The sequence below is a fragment of the Rhinolophus sinicus genome, linkage group LG05 (genome assembly GCF_036562045.2).
Source record: "Rhinolophus sinicus isolate RSC01 linkage group LG05, ASM3656204v1, whole genome shotgun sequence".
Classification (NCBI taxonomy): Eukaryota; Metazoa; Chordata; class Mammalia; order Chiroptera; family Rhinolophidae; genus Rhinolophus; species Rhinolophus sinicus.
In genome coordinates this window covers 104,016,976-104,036,877 of record NC_133755.1, presented here as the reverse complement: position 1 = coordinate 104,036,877, position 19,902 = coordinate 104,016,976, and the positions used below count along the sequence as shown (strand labels likewise).

The 19,902-nt window shown below is 37.3% G+C and overlaps 2 protein-coding genes across 3 annotated transcripts; both read right to left on the bottom strand.

Moving 5' to 3' along the window:
- Positions 1 to 287: 287 nt before the first annotated feature.
- On the bottom strand, positions 288 to 5,216 carry PTP4A1 (protein tyrosine phosphatase 4A1). 2 transcript variants are annotated; one of them, XM_019738639.2, is made up of 5 exons: positions 5,077 to 5,216; positions 3,865 to 3,957; positions 3,423 to 3,553; positions 2,355 to 2,429; positions 288 to 1,673 (listed from the first exon to the last, which is right to left on the bottom strand). In XM_019738639.2, the coding sequence occupies exons 1-5, from the start codon at positions 5,179 to 5,181 to the stop codon at positions 1,556 to 1,558; spliced, it is 522 nt and encodes a 173-aa protein (XP_019594198.1). In that variant the 5' UTR covers positions 5,182 to 5,216; the 3' UTR covers positions 288 to 1,555. The 2 variants fall into 2 exon arrangements, with proteins under 2 accessions (XP_019594198.1, XP_074189245.1); XM_074333144.1 differs by having other exon boundaries at positions 288 to 1,669.
- Positions 5,217 to 5,483: 267 nt separating this feature from the next.
- On the bottom strand, positions 5,484 to 9,407 carry LOC141571669 (uncharacterized). Its single transcript, XM_074333145.1, has 2 exons — positions 9,275 to 9,407; positions 5,484 to 5,623 (listed from the first exon to the last, which is right to left on the bottom strand). Exons 1-2 carry the CDS (start codon positions 9,311 to 9,313, stop codon positions 5,528 to 5,530), a joined length of 135 nt encoding a protein of 44 aa, XP_074189246.1. The 5' UTR covers positions 9,314 to 9,407; the 3' UTR covers positions 5,484 to 5,527.
- Positions 9,408 to 19,902: the final 10,495 nt, after the last annotated feature.

The window sequence follows — 19,902 nt, the reverse complement described above, 5'->3', positions numbered from 1 at the left end:
TAACTGGTGGAACTGAGCTTCAAATCAAGGACTTCCCTTATTACACAATAGTATACATTGATTCAAAATTATCTAAACCTTTAAAAAGCAAAGGTTATAATGATAAGTACTTTAAAATATTAAACAGTTCTCATGACCCAAACAAATTGTCTCTAAGGAGCTTACTAAAACGCCAACTTCATTTTAATTCGTTTTTTAAAAAAAGACACACTTCAAATGGCACTAAGCGAAACACAATTCAAGCTTAATGTTTTCTACAAAATAAGTTAACTTTAAGCAAAACAATGTCAGTGATGATAAATGCATTTCATTATTTATTTAGATGTTTAAGCTCTCGCACTAGATTTTTACAAGCTGGTGAACACTGACAAATTATTTCTCCCACAGAACTATAACCACACATTCCCAGACGGTATAAATATATGGTTGAACTAACATTAATACACATCACCATTTTATCAATTACATAATAAAACAAATTATCAAGTATCCAAATATTAAGTTACACAGCTCAAAAGGCATATAAAATATTAGATGTCTGCTCAATTCATTAGCAGAAACCCACTTTTTTTTTTGCAAGAGGTTGGAAACAGGAAAAAAAAAATCACACTTCAAACAAAAATAAGTTGGTAAACTTCAGATTAAGTATGAAAAAAATTACACGAAGAATTTTTATGATTAAGAATTGTTTTAGCTACAACAAAAGCATCTCTACCTTTTAAAAAAATATTTACTAAATGAAAGAGCATATTCTACGTGTTCTGCACAAGACAAAGGCAACATTTTACTAAAAATACTTAATAGCCCCCTCCCATTCTTTTTTCAGGCCCTCCCTGTAAGTTGCACCCCACGTGCAAACATTAAAATTAACTGTAAGGCTTTTTTGTCTGGAGACATTAAAGACGTGTGCTTCTGTACAATGTAGATTTTCAAAATGGAGGCTTTCCTTAACAGCACAAAATGAGATTTACAGAAAGACATTAAATAATCACTGTAAGACTTGGTATAAAAATCCAAAATAAAAATGAAAAAATACTTGTATGAACATGGGAGATGTAAACATAAAGTGAGCAGGCAAATAACTATAGGTCCTACTTTCTATGTTTGAAATGACTGAAGGGATAAATCACATAAGGTCCAGAGTATTCATAGTTCCTGGGATTTTAATTCTGTATGATACCAAAAATATACAAGTATTGTGCGGGATATTTTGGCACCTAATCTTTCTAAATTTCTTATATAGATTCTGGCATGGGAATAGATTTAAAGACGTAACTCAATACTGCATAATTTTGGGAAAAGTCAATTGTTACAAATGATAAGCACATTTTAAATGCTGAACAGCAAGAATCTTTTACTAAGTGTCAAAACAGGTCGATCGTAACCCAGAGGCTGCAATTCTGTCAAGCTTGTGGCCTGGTAAAACTGCTTTTCGATACTCCTATATATATGGTAGCTTCCTTAGACTTATTCACCAAGCCAAATTTTGGCTAAGATGCATGACAAATTAGGTCCTGTCTCAAGTTCCACTTCCAAGGCACCAGGCACCCCAGTTTTATTGAATGCAACAGTTGTTTCTATGACCATTGGAGTCTTTGAAGCGCAGCCGCATTTTAGGACGATACTTCTCCAAATACAAAAGTTGCTTGCTGTTAAAAGCTCCACGCCGCTTTCTGGAAGGAAAAAACAAAAGATGAAAGAATTAAAGCAACATTCCTCTATAATAAAGTTTACTGTGTTATAGGAAATTATCTCCTCTCTTGTACCAATTTATCTTATTACTGCGATTTAATACAGAAATATGGACATGCATACATGTGTAAATGGAGAAAGGGTAGTAAATTTTTCAAATCTTTTGAGTAGTTACAATAGTCAAAATTTATGAATCCATTTATATTTAGTGCAAGAAAGGACAAAACTAATTTATAATAATAGAGGTCAGAAAGATTGCCTTTGGTGGGAGGGAAGATGACTACAAAGGCCATGAGGGTACTTCAGGGAGTGATCACAATATTCTACATTGTACTTTGTTGGTTGATTTGGCTGTTCTTGTCAACTCATCTACATTTGAGACCTGTGCATTTTACCGTACATTAACTATAACCCCAATAAAAATGCAAGAAAGCAACATATTCAATCAAGAATTTAAAGTAAAACAATTAAAAAATTATTGGAGTAGAATCTAATATGAACAGCTACATGGAATGCAAAAAAAAGGAGGTAAAATCTTTATTTCCTGGTTTTAATACTAAAAATGATCGGATTGGTTGTTGGAAAACAATTGCTTTCATAGCAATGTAATTAAACTCACTGACATTCAATGAGGAAAAGAAAAAAATTCATTATATACTTACTGCCTTATGAACTGCACTGCATCTTCGTATTTCATTCCACCTTCAATTAATGCTAGAGCAACAAGCACTGGAGCTCTGTTAAGAATTTTGATAAATCATTTTTTTCAAAATCAAATCCTGGAAAATTCAACAGTTTTAACACTCCCCAATACAGAAGTACTATTATTTACTATACTTCCTATGTAATATGTGTAGTAAAAATGTTGACTTGACATTAAAAAAAAAAAAATAAAGTACCGGTATGTTCATATCAAACTCACATTTTATCTAGAACCAAAAATGAACTTTGCTCTTAACTATTACAAGTCAGTCTAGAAGTTAAAATTTGTATTATTGGAAGGTAATTTTCAAAATATTTAGGAGACAGGGTACACCTTGATAAATGCAGACAATTTTTCCTGAATTCTAAGCAGTAAAAAATACTTTCCACCGAATACAAACAAACAAAAAAACAAACAAAAATGTTTTAAATGTCATGAACTTCTTTTCTAAAGACCTTCTGGAAATTTTTCTTTATTTTAGCTTGTTTTTCTTTATTTTGACACAGTTGTATGCTAACTCCCCCACTAATTTTCATTTTAGTCTTCACCAGAATAGGACTTTCTTTTTGACAGTGGAGGCGGGGGGCGGTGGTAGTGATTTACAAATCTGGACATGCATATTTTGGCACTTACTGGGTAATTAGTTCCTACTGAAATCAGAACCTCCAGAATCAAGGACCCTTTCAAAACTAATACATACTACCTTAAAGAGACAATTCACAATCTTTTTCTCCAATAACCTTAGACAATGATTCCAATACCATGGACATAACCCAGCACACACAATTAGTTCTACAAGTAATTTTGTCCACAGAGATAAATGTAAATCATAGCGATTGCATGTTAGTTCCAGCTCTACTGGAAATACGTTGTTATAATCACCTACTTTTTAATTTAGTTCATTAAGTAACCTAACAAAGCAAATTGATTCATGAAGAGATAACTGAGTCTTCCTTCACTAGAGTCAATATCAAGTTTTTACTAGAATTAAGATCATTACCATCAACTATTTAAGAAATTCTCTTACCTTCCAAGGCCTGCAACACAATGAACAGCAATGCAACATCCAGGTTCTTCACGAAACTTAATTTTTACAAGACTTAACCAGTCATCAACAATCTGACTGGATGGTGGTGCACCATCATCAAAAGGCCAATCCTAAGTCAAAAGAATATTTAAGCATTTTATATTTTATAAATACCACACTAATAATCCTAAATTTCTAACACCCAAATGTTATTAAATGCATTTTAACATGTTTAAAGATGTTTTGTGAAACTCTTTTAATGAGATGCACAAATATGCTGTATCTTTACAAAGATCTTTTCAGTTCAAACTTTTGCTTATTTTGAAATTAAGATACTGCATAATTTTGTAAAAAATTAAAAAATTAAGCTTTTTGAAGTTGGTTTATTAGAATAAACTTTGTAGCACAGTATCATAAACACATAGAACTATTAAATACTTACAAGAACATGGATGCCTTCTTTCTCCACAAGAGTAGTGTCGTAAGTTGCTTCACATACTCTTACTATTGTGGTAACGCCATACTTCTTAAGTTCCTGGGAAAAACATACATTAAAAAATATTCAATAGTCTTTATACCATGTCACTATTGCCACTGTGTAACTTTGATCATTTCTCCAGCAGGTATTGCTGGTTAACAAAACATCATGGAATGAATTGTATAACCTACGTATATTTAACAAGGAAGTGAAATCATGTTTTAAATAACAATACTAAAATAGCATAAAGGGAAAGTTAAACATTACATTTTAATAAATTAGAAGTTTAAAAAAATTCCACAACTCTTCATATACTGAAGTTGTTTAGTCATGGTAAAACTAGCTTAGTTGGACATGAAGCACTAACCCAAGAGAATCAGAAGCAATTCAAAGACAAAGGTAAACAGAACCAAAGTAATCATTCATAAGTAATCTGACTTTACTCCTTATATGAACTCCTTTTCACTCATTTGCAGTACACAGGAAAACCCACAGGAAAGATTCGTAATATGTTATTACTAAACGTATTACATAATAAAAAGTTAGTACTTTTTATCTTCTGGAATATAAAAGTATATAGATTGTCAAAGTATTTCTATGTTCTGCAAGGCCTATTTGTTGTTTCTGAGCATCTGCACATATAAAATAAAATGTTTATGTGTCCAAATAAATTATTCAGCATTGTATTCCTTCCTTATAATGACAAGAGGTAGGTAGTAAGATAGTTTTGGCTATCTAGCAACCACACCAGGAAAGAGAATTAGTAACTGAAAATTGGATTCTACCCATCAAATGGGGTCCAAGACATAAACTAACTTTGGTTTATGGTATTAGGCTAAGTTTATATATGAACAATCTGTAAGTGGCAGCCTTTGTCCTATAAATTTTGTATAAGCAAGAGCGATACTGCTATATTGTCCACATATAATAAATTAAGCAAACTTTGAGGTACAAAGAACTAGACATTAACTTATAAATCCAAACTAACTCAAGTACATGTGCTTCTTGAAATGTATAAAACAAAATTACCTTTAACCTAAAGACACTGATATTTCGTTTCTGAGAATTGGAACTGTAGGCACACCATCTCAGGATTTTCCAAAATATTTTGTTAGACAAAAAGGCCCACTATTAAACTGCAATCAGTTTAAAACAATGAAAAGTTTCAAAGCTTACCTCTATAAATTTGTTTAAGGTCGCATTGGTTGGATTGTGTGTAATAAGAAATCTCATGTTCTTGTATGTGACTTCCACAGGAGCTGGGCGGTTCATTCGAGCCATGTTAATTTAGTTTAAAAACACTCAATAGGGTTATGAAAGAATTTAAAAATTGAATACAGAAATGATGCAAAGAAACTTAGTCTACTTCAATATACTCCACTTGAAATTCTCAGTGCTTTGAGTATGAAGTTGGGAGTAATGGGAAATGAAATGAACCTCCTAACAAGAAGCAGCAATTCTTCAATCCAGTAATACTGAGGCAATAGAAAGGAAGTGCACTGAGGTTTACCCCATCCAGGTCAGAACTCTTGCAAAATGCTCTGCAGTTTTCAATTCAACACTTCGGTGTCCGGGTTAACCACTCTTATGGGGGCTTCTTGGTGGAGTAGTAATGAATTTCTACAGTTCACTTGTCTGCATAGAGGTCGTGCTGTGCCTGGCAGTAATCTCCACTGCCCTTCAGAAACTCCATAAATGTGTGACCAAGAACACCACAGAACTGCTGTTAAAAAAAAAAAAAAAAAGAAAGAGAGAAAAAAGTTGTTTTCCAATTCAAAAGGAATACGTTATGCTATTACAGTATTACAGTACTTAAGTATACAACTACACAACTATCTTTTCAAATTTGGGCCCAAGCCACCTTTCAACTTTTATTTGAACACCAAAAATACAGGATGATTAAAGATTAAATCAATAAGCATAAAACAAGCACTCACAAATAGATTACTTTAAATTACTCATCTAATACAAAGATCCCTCAAAGAATACCAGTTACATTTGATCAATATCCCTTATAGTCTTCTATTAACCAGTCCTTTTAATAGTTGGTTCTTTGCTTTACATTATTGTTATAAACTTTATGTACAACTTTTTATATTGAGTTTCCAACTAATAAAGTATTTTTACATTTATTACAACCTTTATGAAAACTTTGAAGCTTAGTCTTAGCATAATTTACTTCTCTAATGTATTCTTGAAAAAAACAAAACAAAACTGGTTTTCAAAATGCTTCCAAAATATACATGATCTTATCTGATCCTTAACCACCGATTAATTTATCATTCCCTTTTAACAGTTTTTCCTTATTTAAGTCTCTGGAAATTAATCAACTTGTTATATGAAATATTATAAGGATGTATGTTTATAAATACAAAAAAATCCCATTTATAACTATAAAAGGTATTCATAATTTCAATATTCTTGTTATTTTAAAACCAAAATTTCACTCATCCAGCCTAAAACAATCTAATTCAGGGGTAGAGGGAGGTACTGTGTGGTAGAAATTACCCTGCATTTCTTTCATAGGTCTCAAAAGCAAGGTAACTACCTATCAATCAATAAATATTTACATTTTACCCAAGTTTCCTTAAAGAACTAAATCAGTTTTATGTCTACATCAAAGATTAAATGATTAATTACTGGTTATTTTCAGAATATGTACACAAAAAGCATCGATGTTAATCTTCTATCAAGTAGTTCATAAGACAGTTGTGTACTTAGGAATAAAGAGAGGACTAAGAAATATTAATAGGTTAACAAGAGCACCAAGTGCCAGCCACTTTATATGTATTCTCATGGATAAATTACCAAATAAAATTTTATAAAACTTTCCATTAGGATTCTATTCTTAAATTTAAATATTTAAAAAGCATAAAATTAAATTAAAACTATCTGCTATTGTCATATTACACCTTTAAATAGAGTCCCGTGCTAATTAGTTTCTAGAACTTCCCTAAATTTTGAGTAATAATCCACATGGAAATCTAGCAGATCACAGAAAATATCAAGTCAAAAACCCAGTTCACTTTTCTGTCCAAACAATGGAACTAGTCTCAGGAATCAAAAGGTCCTCCTGTAACACAACTTTCATTATTCCAAATTTGTTCAAATGAGCCCTGGGAAGTTATTACTTCACCTACTTGCTAGCTGGGTTAAAAAATTAGTGATTAGATTATCATTAAGGACTTCACTCTATTACAGTGTATAGAGACTGCAGAAACCAGGAAATAATTTCAATTATATCTCACCCCAAATCCTAAATATTACTTCCTTAGAATAAAAAGTGCATTCTTGCACCTTTTCCACGACACACCTTGAATTAAAGAAATCATTTGTAAAGCTGTTAAGAGCAATGACTTATCTCAGTACTCTGATTGCCAGGTACTATCATTTTGCAATTGTAAGGCGATTTCTGAAGAGTATTTCACACCACTATTTCCAGATTTAACCCCTAAAATTCCTGTTACAGCTGACTGTGGCCATATCCTTTCATGTTAGTAATTTTATCAGGAAGCACAGAAAGCAATATAGAAATAATTCACTTAGTGAAGTGGCTATTTTTACTGAGTGGAGCCACCCAGCGGCTGGGGGGTGGGGGTGAGGGACTGCTACCAAAACTGCAGTGACCAGTAACAGATCATCTTTCTGTTCTGCCCAAGACAAATCTTTCTCCCCTTCCCAATTTCCTTGCTACAGGAAAAACTAAGATGGGAAGTTTGGGAATACCAAGGAATTTTCCTCTCCCATTTGTAAATTGCACATAATCACAATACTATACACGTGGGCGGGGGGGGGAGAGCAATTTCTGTGCAGAAGCTTAAGACAATTTGTCAGACTGCATTGAAGGCAATTAATTTATACAACAGTTTTGTAAAACGGTTGGAGAGTTTGTCCTACATCTACTTATATTTTAGGTACTGCATCTAGAATAAAGCATGTGTAAAATGCTGCTTACTCTTGGGAATGATCTAGCTTTCTGGTTTTCAATTGATTTATTACTGCCATCAAACAAAATTCATACAAAAAGGGCAACAGGAAGCATTGCCTCAGAATCTGGATCCCAATCACGTCGACGGTTCCAACTACAGCGCAAATAACAACTTAATACTTTTGGAATGGTAGAGATTTCCACAGGGACAGAATATAAACCTTAGAATTCTGGCTCTGGTTGGCTACTGTTGCCACAAGCCAACAGAAGGCAACAACACGTTACACCACGGATTTCAGGAACAGTTTTAAATAGTACCAATTAAAAGGCGCCATCCAGGGCCATTCCAAGATTGGCAGGGAAACTGCGCGCTGGTGCCGGCCGAGGACTCATTCGTTTCAGCGCAACAGTAGCCCTGGAAGTTTCCAAGGCCCTTTGTCGACCGTCTCGCCCCAGGGAAAGGACAAGACTCGACTTGTTCCCATTATCCAGAGCCCAAAGTGGGGCGTTAAATCCGGAACAGCTCGAATTACCAGGTGGAGACCAAGGGAGCAGGGCGGGGCAGGCAGTCAGCGACCTCACCCAGCAGTTCCGCTCCAGGCCCCGTAAAGCTGCAGTTCGTGAATGGCCCCCCGAAGGCCCCGCCGCTCGGCGCACGCGGCGCACACGGGGTCCGCCCGCGGCACCCCCTCTCCGCGCCGCAATCACGGGTTCGCACCGCGCCTTCAGTCAGGCGCGGACGCCGAGGCCATTTTGTCTGAGGCGCCGGTCCCGGCCGCGGAGCACAAAGTTGGCTGCACCAGGCTCCTGTCCCGCGCCGGTCCCCGAGCTCCGAGAGCTCTCGGCCGAGACCGTTACCAGCCCCGCCTACCCGACGCCAGCCTGGGTCTCGTGGCGACCCCAGTGCCGCCGCGCCCTCCCCGTATCCGGCTCCGCAGTGACACGCGGAGCTCTTGCCCCACCCCGGGCCACGTCCCCGCTCCCCCGGCGAGCCACTCTTTCGACCAAACAAAGGGGCCTCGAGCTGTCGCAGGGCCCGCCGGGTCCGGACCAGGCGCGCCTGACTGCAGGGCCAAGGGCGGAGGCGGCGGTCACAAAGCGGCTTTTGTGCCGCCCCTCCCGGCCCGCTGCGCGGGCGAAACCTCCCCCGCTCGCCGCGCAGGCCCGGCCGCACCGCCCCCGCTGCCCCAGGCTCGGCAGGGACGAGGAAGCCGGTGCCTTCCGCGGCCAACCGCTCCCCCGCAGTCCCCGGCCTCAGCCTCCCCGCAGTCAGCCGCCACCGGCCGGTTACAGAGCCGTAGCCCGGTCCCCTCCTGCCTAGGACCCACCAGAACTAGGCCGGGGCGGCGGGGAGCGGACGCCGGGCTCTGAACAAAGGCGACAGCGGGGACGGGAGGCCGGTCGTGGAGCCCCAGCTCGAGAGGCGGCGGTAAGACGGATACTCACAGGAATATGTTTACTCATTGAAGATTGTGGCCTAATCATACAGCCGGTCCCGAGGCGGCGGCGACACAGGCGGTGGCGGCGGCTGCAGGGCAGGGGGTGGAGGTGGTCGTGGCGGGGCGGCGGCGGCTTTGCAGACGGCGGCGGGGGCACCAGACTCTACCATGCAGTGAGCAGCTCGGAGGAGAGCGCGTAGCCGAGTCGACCCGCAGTCAACAGAACCAATACGCGCGCCGAGGCGGCCTTGCGTCACAAACCCTCCCTTTTATAGCCGGCGCGACGTGCGAATCCCTGGCTACCAATCGCGGCCGGGGGCCCCCGGGCTGAGCGCCGAGGAGCGGGGGCGGAAGTCCGCCCCCCGCGGACGTCACCGCGCGGCGGCCGCTGCCGGTGTGAACCGGTTGATGAATGGCGAAGTGCTCCTGGGCGGGGGAGGGTGGCTTAGAAGGGACTCTGGAGGACAAAGTCTGGGGTGGGGAAGGGATGGGAACCAGAGAAGATTCCGATCCATGGAGTGGGAGGAATAGCGCCGCAAACCCTGGTTCTTATCATTAAAACACGTTACAAGGGAGGCTTGAAGTTTGCCTCAAACTTAAAATGCAACCCTTCTAGGACTGGAACCGTGTCTCAGTCCCGGCTCTGCTTGCTTCTACCTTAAGTCATAACCACAGTCATCTTTGCCAGCGGTTTACCTTGGCACCTGAGCCCCTACGATCAACGTCATCAAAGAATAATGTCGCATGACCGCTCTACCCGGTGACTCAACACCTTTAATGCCACGGCCCTAGGCTCCGACTAGGTGAATACTTGTCGCCGGGGGGGCACTTCCAAGCAGAGAGAAAATTATCTTCACAAACTTATATTAGTCAGGGAGAGTATCTCGTGATGCAGATAAAGCCCTTTTCTGGCCACAGTCTTTTTTTCTTTTTTGGTGACGTCTCCAATGCCACATACGCTGGCAGATGCAGTTGGCTCAATTGTGGTGTTTCGAAATCACATGCATCCTTTGTAGTGCTGTTCACTTGATGTCGCAGATAATGAAAGGCTCATAAAGGAAGCATTTTAAAAATTAAGACTCCGGTTTTGTCAAGGTCTGATGTAATTCTCCTGCGTCAAAGCTAAAGCTTTTCTTTTTATTCATTTTCAGTCCTGTTGTCCCACTGTCTTTACAATTTAGGCCTTTAAGAAGTAGAGCCTTATCCCAATTGTTCTGTGCTACACAAGGGCAATTCTCGTTTATAATCTGAAAACCCTTTCTCTTCTGCTTTCTGGAAGGAGTAAACAGGACTTTTACCTGCTTTGAAGAACTTGGTTTTCTAACACTGAAGCCTTTTGTTTGTTGTTTTCACTGAGCAGTAGATTGGAGAGGGCTTTAGGGATCAAATTGTGTTCTCAGTGTACTGCAGCTCTTAGGATTTATTAGAATTTCTATTTAGAGACTGTGCTTGCATAGTTATTCAACTTTCTTATAAACATATACACTGTAAACAAAGTAAGTGCTTTCAAAAAATAAAAAAAGTGGGTCAGGCTTTTTCAGGAACAAAAGTCTACTCATCTTCATTTTAAAGAAATTGCTCGCCAAGGAAACTTTTTAATCCACCTAAATCGAGGAAAACCAAAGATCTTGAGAAATATATCATGTTCCTTCGCAATGAAACTATAAAAGGAGTAAAGATTTTATAATCTTAAAACCGAAAAAAAAAAAAAAATCTTCGGGTGGGAGGGGCTTTCCTAAGTAGGTCAGGAAACTCAAGTCACAAAGAAACAGATAGATTTCATTATATAAAATTTAAAACTCCTATATGGCAAAAGACTTTTGACAAGAGTTAAAAATGTCACACTGGGAGAAAATATTGGTGATGTAGCATGGGCAGAATGAACATAATAAAGAAAAATCTTGACTAACATTTACAATGGTGCAATTAAGAAAAACGTAGTCAGCTATTCTTACTACAAGAGTTGGTCAGCACAGTGATGCTAATTGGAATATGAAAGTTTTTCAGGTGATGACTTTCAAAAAATGAATTTGGTGGGACAAGATTTAAATTCAGCAAATGGTTAGCAGAGCAAAATCAGTATTAAACAGTTTTCTTGTAGAACTTGTGATAGAATTTGTGAGCCTTGTGATCCGCAGATCCTATAATTACCACAGTGGTGCCGACATGAAATATCCAGCCAGTTATGCTCAACAAGTTCTGAAAGCTGGGCTCAAACTCAAGTGGACTAATATCTTCTGGGGGTCTTAGTCTCTCAGATGAAGTGCTACCTTGTTCTACTTTGAAAAGGACATAGTTCAAGGATGGAAAAAAAAACTAGAGAAAGCTTTTGCTATTAAGAGAAAGAATACACTTTTAAACAGGAAATAAATGTGGTCTTCCTGACCAGCTCACTAAATTCTCTCAGGGTAGCCATGGGCCTGCCACTGTGGCAGCTGCCATGTTTCTATGTGCCCTGCACTACTGTGGTTCACTGCTGTACTGAGGGTGTCTGCTCTACTCAGCCCAATAGTTCTAAACTGCTGATTCTTAGAGAACAGTCAGTAGTTCATCCCAACATTGGTCAGGAGACTCCTGTGGTCTGAAGACTCAAAGCTCTATAGATTTGCACTTGGAACATCAGCACTCATACTTATTAACAGAGGGTCTCCTGACTGAGCCAACAGACTTGCAAAAAGTCGTCCAGACATCCAAGAATGAGAAAACATGTCTCAAAGCCTGTGCTCCAGAAGGAGACCTAAGATGGAAGACTTCGCCTGCTAAACAAGCTGTAAGTTACTTTCCTCAGCAAAACATTGTCCTTGAGCTCCATGGCAGGCAGGACTTTTCAAAATGCAAAAGCAAACAGTTGAGATAAAAAAGGTTGTAAAAGCATTATGAGGAAGATCTGTATAGAAGATGAAACACTGTGGAAGACAAATCAGCAGATCCTGAGGAAGAGAAATCCTTTCAAGGACAGATCTAGTAAACATTGATTGATTCCATCTATACCACACATACGAGTATCAAAAAAATGGAGGGTTTCATTCCTCTCAATCTTCTCAGATTGGTTAGGGCTATGAATAGTCATTGGGGCTATGAGGAAGTCTGATTTAAAAAATACATTTAATGTAGCAAGAGTATTACCATCACAATAATAGAAAGATTAAATGCAACAATGTCAACCCAGAAAAAACACACATTAGATTGTAAGGTATAATGATGTGTAAAGCATAGAGGCAAATACTGTCTACTAAGTGGGTTCCTGGATTCTAGTGCAGAGGGTGATTGTAAGTATATTCCCATATTTAAGAAATGTCCTAAAAATTCAGGAATATAACCATGGGTTCTATAAACATTATAAATTTATTATCCTTGTTATTATAGAACAGCTTATATCCAAAATTAATCTTGTGTGATTGTGAAAATGTTTTAAAAAATATTTAAATTTCTGTGAACATGCAATTTTCAATGTATAAATTTGTTTAAAACTAAAGCATGCTCTATATTAAGAAGTGACTTTGTTTTCTTCCCTTAAGACATTAAAGTTTTATCAAATCTGTTTTTCATGTCTGTATATTTTTGTCTATTTATTATTTATATTGAGGTATAATGGATATATAACATATTAGTTTCAGGTGTCCAATATGATGATTCAATATTTGTATATATTGAAAAATAAATCACCACACCATAAGTCTAACTAATATCCGTTCCCATACTGTCACAATATTTTTCTTGTGATGAGGATATGAAGTCTTAATAAGTTTGTTAAATAATAAAAACCAAACAGCAATGCTACATCATCATTTCTGTGGACATTTAGACATAGAAGTCTCCAATGAGCAATTAAGCTTGTCACAACAAGCCTTTCAAGGACAAAGTCCATAGGCCAATAGCTGCACTTGGGCTATTGTATTACGTCAGACATAGAAATTGTCAGTCACCCACCCAGGTGGGTGCAGAAGATGTAAATATCTTTAGATGAATGAATCCTACTGGATCAGAAATAAACATTTTAGTGAGTCATCAAACTGACTCAGTAGAGGTAATATTTTCTCTGTAAAATTAAGACAGTTTTCAAAAACTTTTTATAAAATTGTCTAAGAGGCCATTCTCTTTACCTGATCTCTATAATGTCCATTTTCTGTCCCTTGACATTTTAAGTCTAATTTTAATCAACTTAAATGTAAACCTGAAAATTGCTTAGGTAAGTCTTCAAATCAGAGGCAAATATGTTTTCACATTAGAAAACCTGTCACTTAATATAGTGCTTACATTTGTGCAGGTTCAGTGTGCATATTATGATGTGATGGACAGATTAGTCAAAACAATATTTCCATTTGCATGTTAGAAGGAACTGTTTCCTTGGAACACTAAATAAAGGACTTATGAACCTATAATAATTCATAGCATTTTCATAACATACCATTATTATGACTGATTATACTAGTACCTGGAGGAATCTAGTTTGAGAAAACTCTTCTTATTTTCAGTCAACTTGGAGAAATTTCTTTTGCTGTTCTGAAGTCTGAATAAAAATCATTTGGGGATTGGAAATCTGGAGGGCCACAGTCTCTATGTAGTAGTTTAAAACATGTTGAATTATGCTAGTCTGAAGTGAGGCAAAAATAGCTTAGGAAAGGAGAATTTAATCTGGCCACAGAAAGCAAATGGAGTATAAATAAATTTTAAAGGTTGGTTATGCATGCTATGGCAAAGCTGTCACTTGACAGGTTTAAATTACAGAGTTGGCATTTAGGCTGTAGATTATCCAGACAGACACTGACCTAAGTAGCATTACTGGGGTAAGCCTTACATAAAGAGAAATGTTCTTGAATGGTTGCTGGAAAACACAACATTTATTTAACAAAAAAGCTACAGTGGTCATGCTTTTTCCCTACTCTAACATAATTGTTTTTAACTGGGCATGTTCAACAAACATTGCTATTTTTACTGTAGTATTTCTATAACTCATTTCATCTTTGGAAGATACTGAATAAGAGACAATTAGTACAGAAGCATTTGAAAATTTCTTCTATTCAAAAAGACTTGTCATATCATGTGTTCCTTGAATCCTCAGACATATTAATACACATAGTAGATACTCAACCTATGTTCGTTTGGATATGATCAGGTTACTTTCTCACCTAAAATACTTTTGGGGCATCCCGTTACTCATTCTCCTCAGTTTTCTTCTCAGGCTCCTTTTATTAATAGTATCTCAATCCCTTTAATGAGGGTGTTTACTTGAGTTTTGTCCTAGGGCTTCCTGGCCCCACTCTGCCTGCTCCATGGGGTTTTCACCTACACCATAGTTTTGGCTGTGGACCGTTCTGCTCTCCTCAACACTGATTTGTTAAATGCCTAGTATAATCCAGGCACTCTGCTATTTCATGATGAACAACAAATATTGCTTCTGCCTCCAGCACAATTTACGTACAGGAGAGGAGAAACAAGTAACTAAGCAAAGAATATAAGTTGTGATATGTGCTGTAAAGGAGGTAAATAGAATATGTAGCTGGTGTAACTTACTTTAGACAGGTAAATCAGGGGTGGTGTGTCCCAGGAGACCCAGACCTAAATGGTGAGGACGAATCATAGAAAGAAGGGGAGGAGGAGAGAGAGATTCTTGGTGGAGGAAGTGCCAGTACAAATACCCAAGGTGGGAAGAGTTTGGTGGTGTTCACGGAGATGAAAGACCCGAGCATAATAAAAATAGGAAAGAACGGCAGGAGTCATCCTGGAGATCTGGCAAGGCCTAGATCAGGTAGGCCATGGTAAGAATTTGGAGTTCAAGGACAATGAGCAACAGCTACATAACAGAAAATGATTTTTTCCCATCTGTGGAGAATGGTTTGGAGGGAGCTCGAGAATGAAATTGGTGTGAGAAAGTGAACGACTTGAGGTTTCCTACCTTGTTAGATAGAGGACAATGCTGGTATTGACCTGAGGAGGACAATGAGAATGGAGAAAAGTGCACAGATCAGAGACTTGGAAATAGAACTGAGAAGACTTGAATCACAACATGCCCTGCAGTTTCCCAAAGTTGTCAATATCCAAACAAAGATATAAGGCCACTATATAAGCCTATTTTGTGCTATGGTGATATAACTTTCCATATTTTTACATGACCATTTTCATTAGCAATATGTTTGTAAGAAATAACCGGAAGCATAAAAGAAATAAAGATACTCCGTATACACTTGGAGAAAGGCACTATTTCTGAGGATTTTAGGAATATAGAGTGGGAACTTCTAAAAATTGTATATTTAAGTTTTCATAGAACAATCAAACTCCTGATAGGTAACTATAATAGTAAGAAACACTAAAATGGACTGTGCTCTAATTGTTTTTCAAACTGTGCTAAATATATATTTGCATTTTTTTCTTGAACTTGTTAGAAAAATCAAACGCTGAAATATAAGTTGGTTTAAAAAATCAACACATAGTGGGTGATATCACTTGAGATATCTACATAATGAAACATCTACAAAATGGCATTTTTTTTAGATGTTAAAGTATCCTTTAGTGACTTTAACATGGAGAAAATGCTTACTACTCAGTAATGTTAAATGAAAAAAAAACAGCATACAAATTATGTGATTTATATAATCACAACTATGTAAAAATAAAAGTTAAAAATAGAAAGAAATAAACCAAAATGTTAAAAGTGTTACAACTGACATTTAAGTGTCATGATAATGCCCAATTGTGGGTGTCATTGGGTGCTGAATAATTTTTTTCTTCATAAATATCTGTATTTTCTAATTTCTTTTAAAAAATGCTGCTTACAGTTTGGGGATATCAAATGAATGCTTAAATGAATTTAATCATATTTAATATTCTCAATACTTATTTTCAGAATTTCAGAGGATATTTTCAGAAAATGAGTGTCTGGAATGTTATTTACATGGAAGTAATCTGAAACATTTAAATGTATGATGACTATTCAGAAGTAGCAGAAGGGGTACTTGTGTGGCATTTAGAAATTGGGGGTTAGAATTTGTCCAAGAAGAGGTTGTTCTGATAGGTCTGTAGCCTTTCTGTAATCTCTGCAGCAGAGATGGAGGCACCAGTTATCCAAACCTGACTCCAGCTGTATAGACATCACAACCATTCTTGTTCGGAGTCCATCCATGTTCCCAGAGAATCAATCCCATTATCATTTGCTTTCAATGCAGATTTATTTGCCATCAGATGTGGAAATGTAATGCCCAACCAATGTGAAGCTTCCTGAGAACTTGAAATAAAAGAAAATATGGTTGCCTTCAGAGAATTAAACCAGAAATTCTGCCACAATTGAAGTGTTTATTTACCATATCTGTGGCTATAAACCAAAAGATTGACTAATTGACTAACCTTTGGAAACATCTAAAACTTGAGTCAAGGTGACTTGTGTGTAATCTAAGGGAAGTTATACCGGGATGTGATTGTAAACTGAAACGGAATCAATTTTATTGTATCTATCTGGAGGAAGATGGTGAGAACAGAAGGAAGTTGATGACTGGGTACATAGAAGAGTAAAGTTGAAAGATTTGAAGGTTGTCAGTGTTTATCCAGCACTGTCTAGGGAAGAGACTTTGGATCTGTATACCATGGTCATGTGGGTTGTTGTAGAGATATCTTACTATAGGATGGTATTAATGACATCAGCTGACATTTACTGAATGCTTACTATGCGCTGGGTACTGTATTAAGCATTGTATTAATCCTTTTGTAAATCTCTCCAGATTGATGTTATCCCCATTATAAAAATCAGTACACAGAGCCTCAGAAAGTTTAAGGTCACACAAATAATAAAATATGATGCAGTTGGGATTCAAATCCCAGCGGGCTTGGCTGTAAGATTCCCTGCCTCCACCACTCACCTAAGCTCCTCTTGTCTTGAAATATTCCTTAAGGTTACAGTATTTACTGTCTTACCCTCTGGGTTCTTTGCTCAAAAAACTTTTCACTGTTAATTTGGATTCTCACATATTCTAATCCTGGGAAGGAATCATTCCATTACAAATGAACTTGCGTTCTGGTTTATATGTCATCCTTCCATGAGTTTAGTAAAAGTGAATCATAAAATACGACAATGTAGTAAATTACTGAAAATTCACCCTCATGAATATTTCAAGAGAAATTGTCCTTTATTCCAGTGCTACTCAAAGTACAGTTTATGAACTGGTGCTAGGATTACCTTCCTTGGTGCTAGGATTACCTTCTTTAGTTTTTCATAAATGAGGCCACTCCATGGTCTCCTATGTGCTTCTTGGGTTGCTGTCGTCAGAAGAAACCATTCATAATATTGCTCAGCTTTTTTTTTTTTTTTTTTTTTTTTGTAAGTTTTAATTAAGAACTACGATTGTGGTTTTACAAATATATGAACATGTTTTTGTTGCTATATTGGTATGCTCCTGTCAGGACTATTTAGAGCTGCTGCAGCATACTTCCAGAGTTGAAAAGGGAGCTGAAAGTGTTATTTACATCATATGACAGCAAGGAAAAGTATGTCTGCAACAAACTTATAGGCCAACACGTTTTATAGTCTTTGGGAAGTTAATTTTTTTAACCTAAGTTACTTTTTACTGCTGTTTAAGCCCTTTTCCTTTTACTTAATGTTCATTGTGTAAAGTAAGTGTACTGTTTTACAAGTAATGATGGAAATGGAACTCTGTTGAATAGTTTTATATACTAACACTTCCCCAAATAACTCCATTTAAGTTCTCACTGTTTACAAGTGTCATCATTAACCTTTTAATTAATTTAGAATGGCTTTCAAAATTTGTTACTTATAGGAGTATTTATAGCTGTGAGATATTTTTTTCCATTGGTATGTTATTTGTAAATATGAATTAATTTTAATGAAATTATACTAGTTAATTCCCCACTAATTGACATCGTGAACATCAATGAGTCATCTGTCCAATGTTCTTTCCACTGGGAAAGGGAACAAAGTGAGCAAAATTATCTATCCTCCAGATTGCCATAGAGTTTTACTTCCTTGGATACGTCTTGTCCAAAGCTTATCATCCTACTACATTTATTTATTACTCACTATGTGCAGACTTTGTGGTAATCATTCGATGAGCATTATCTGACAACTTACTTGACAAATCAGACTTACCTTGATTTTCTTCTTGAAACTCTCTTGAACGACTCTAATATATGCTTCTAGTAGAGATTTCTCTCCTCAGTTCCAAATATATATTTTCAGGGGATAAATTCCAAGTGTCTCATACTCAACATAGCCAAAGCTGACCAATAATCTCCTTCCTTCTTCCATGAGACCTGTTTATCTTAACTGTTGTGCTGATACCAGTGACTTGTACCTCTGCCCCTCAGATGTCCCCTTCCTTCCACATTTTACTGTCTTCTTTACTTCATTTGTTCCCTCCCTATTCCTTCCCTTCCTTAATTCCTTTAACAATATTTAATAAGTTGTACTGCAATAGATTGATTGAATGACTTGTAGTCTTCTATTCATCTGATCCAGCCTCTATTTTTAAAAATCCAAGCATTTTTTTTAAAAAAATGCAAATCTGATCTTGTAATTCTCCAACTCAAAATCCTCTAATGGTCCTCCATTAACTTTTAGACAGAGTCCAAACTCATTTAAGACACCCCAAATTATGCCTTTGCCTTACCAGCCATACCTGCTACTCCACTTTAACTCTTCTACCTTTGGAAATCAATTGTAATTTCCAAAATATATGTCATGCTTTCTCAGAACTCTATGATCTGTGCCATTCCTTTAACCTGGAAAATTCTCTTTGTACTTCCTCTAAAACCCTAAAATCAATTCTCTTATGAAGTTTTCCTGATCTCCCCATGAATATAGGTACCCCATTCCTTGTGCTTTCATAGCACCTTTACATTGCAGAATTCATTAAATTATTATCATGTTTGTAAACTCTGTTTCCCTTATACTCCATGAAGCTTTCCAAGGCAGAGGCCGTGTCCTTTTAACTACCCTGTGCCTAATATAGTACTTGGCACATAAGTATTTAATGAGCAACTAGCAATTTTTGTGCTATTATTGTTTCATGCTTGATTTCAGGATGTTTGCAGGACAGTGCTGGTGTTTGTTAGGCACAGAAGCCCTGAGAAATAGGAGCTGGAAGCAGACAATGAGATTAGAAGGTGAAATCAAGAAAAGTGATGATGATAACAGGCTGGCTTATCTTGGGTAGTATCACCTGAGAGGACAGATTGTTTACTTTGTTTTTTCCTGTATTTGAGAATTTCTCCTGAAAGACTATTAGTAATGCACTTTTACATTACTGTTTAGAATAATCTTACTTTTTTCCTTGAAATGAATAACAAGACAAAAGAATGGACAAATAGTATCAGTGACTCAGGAATAAATTATTGATCTAGTACAGATTCACCCAAAGTGATAGTGACATGCTGATCTCTTTGGCAGAGACTTTGCAGAGAATTCTAGACTTAACTTCCCCTCTGCCATCATCCTCCCATTTGTGTACTATAAGGCAGACAGAAACCATGGCCCAAGAAAATACTTACCATGGCAAACCTAAAGCAAGTTTACTGTAATATTTTTAAATTATTATATTGTATTAGTGTAATTAGACTTTTAAATTTGCAAAAATATGAGCTTGAAGACTGGACTAACTTTTTGAAAGTTTAAGGAAAATATTTCCGTCA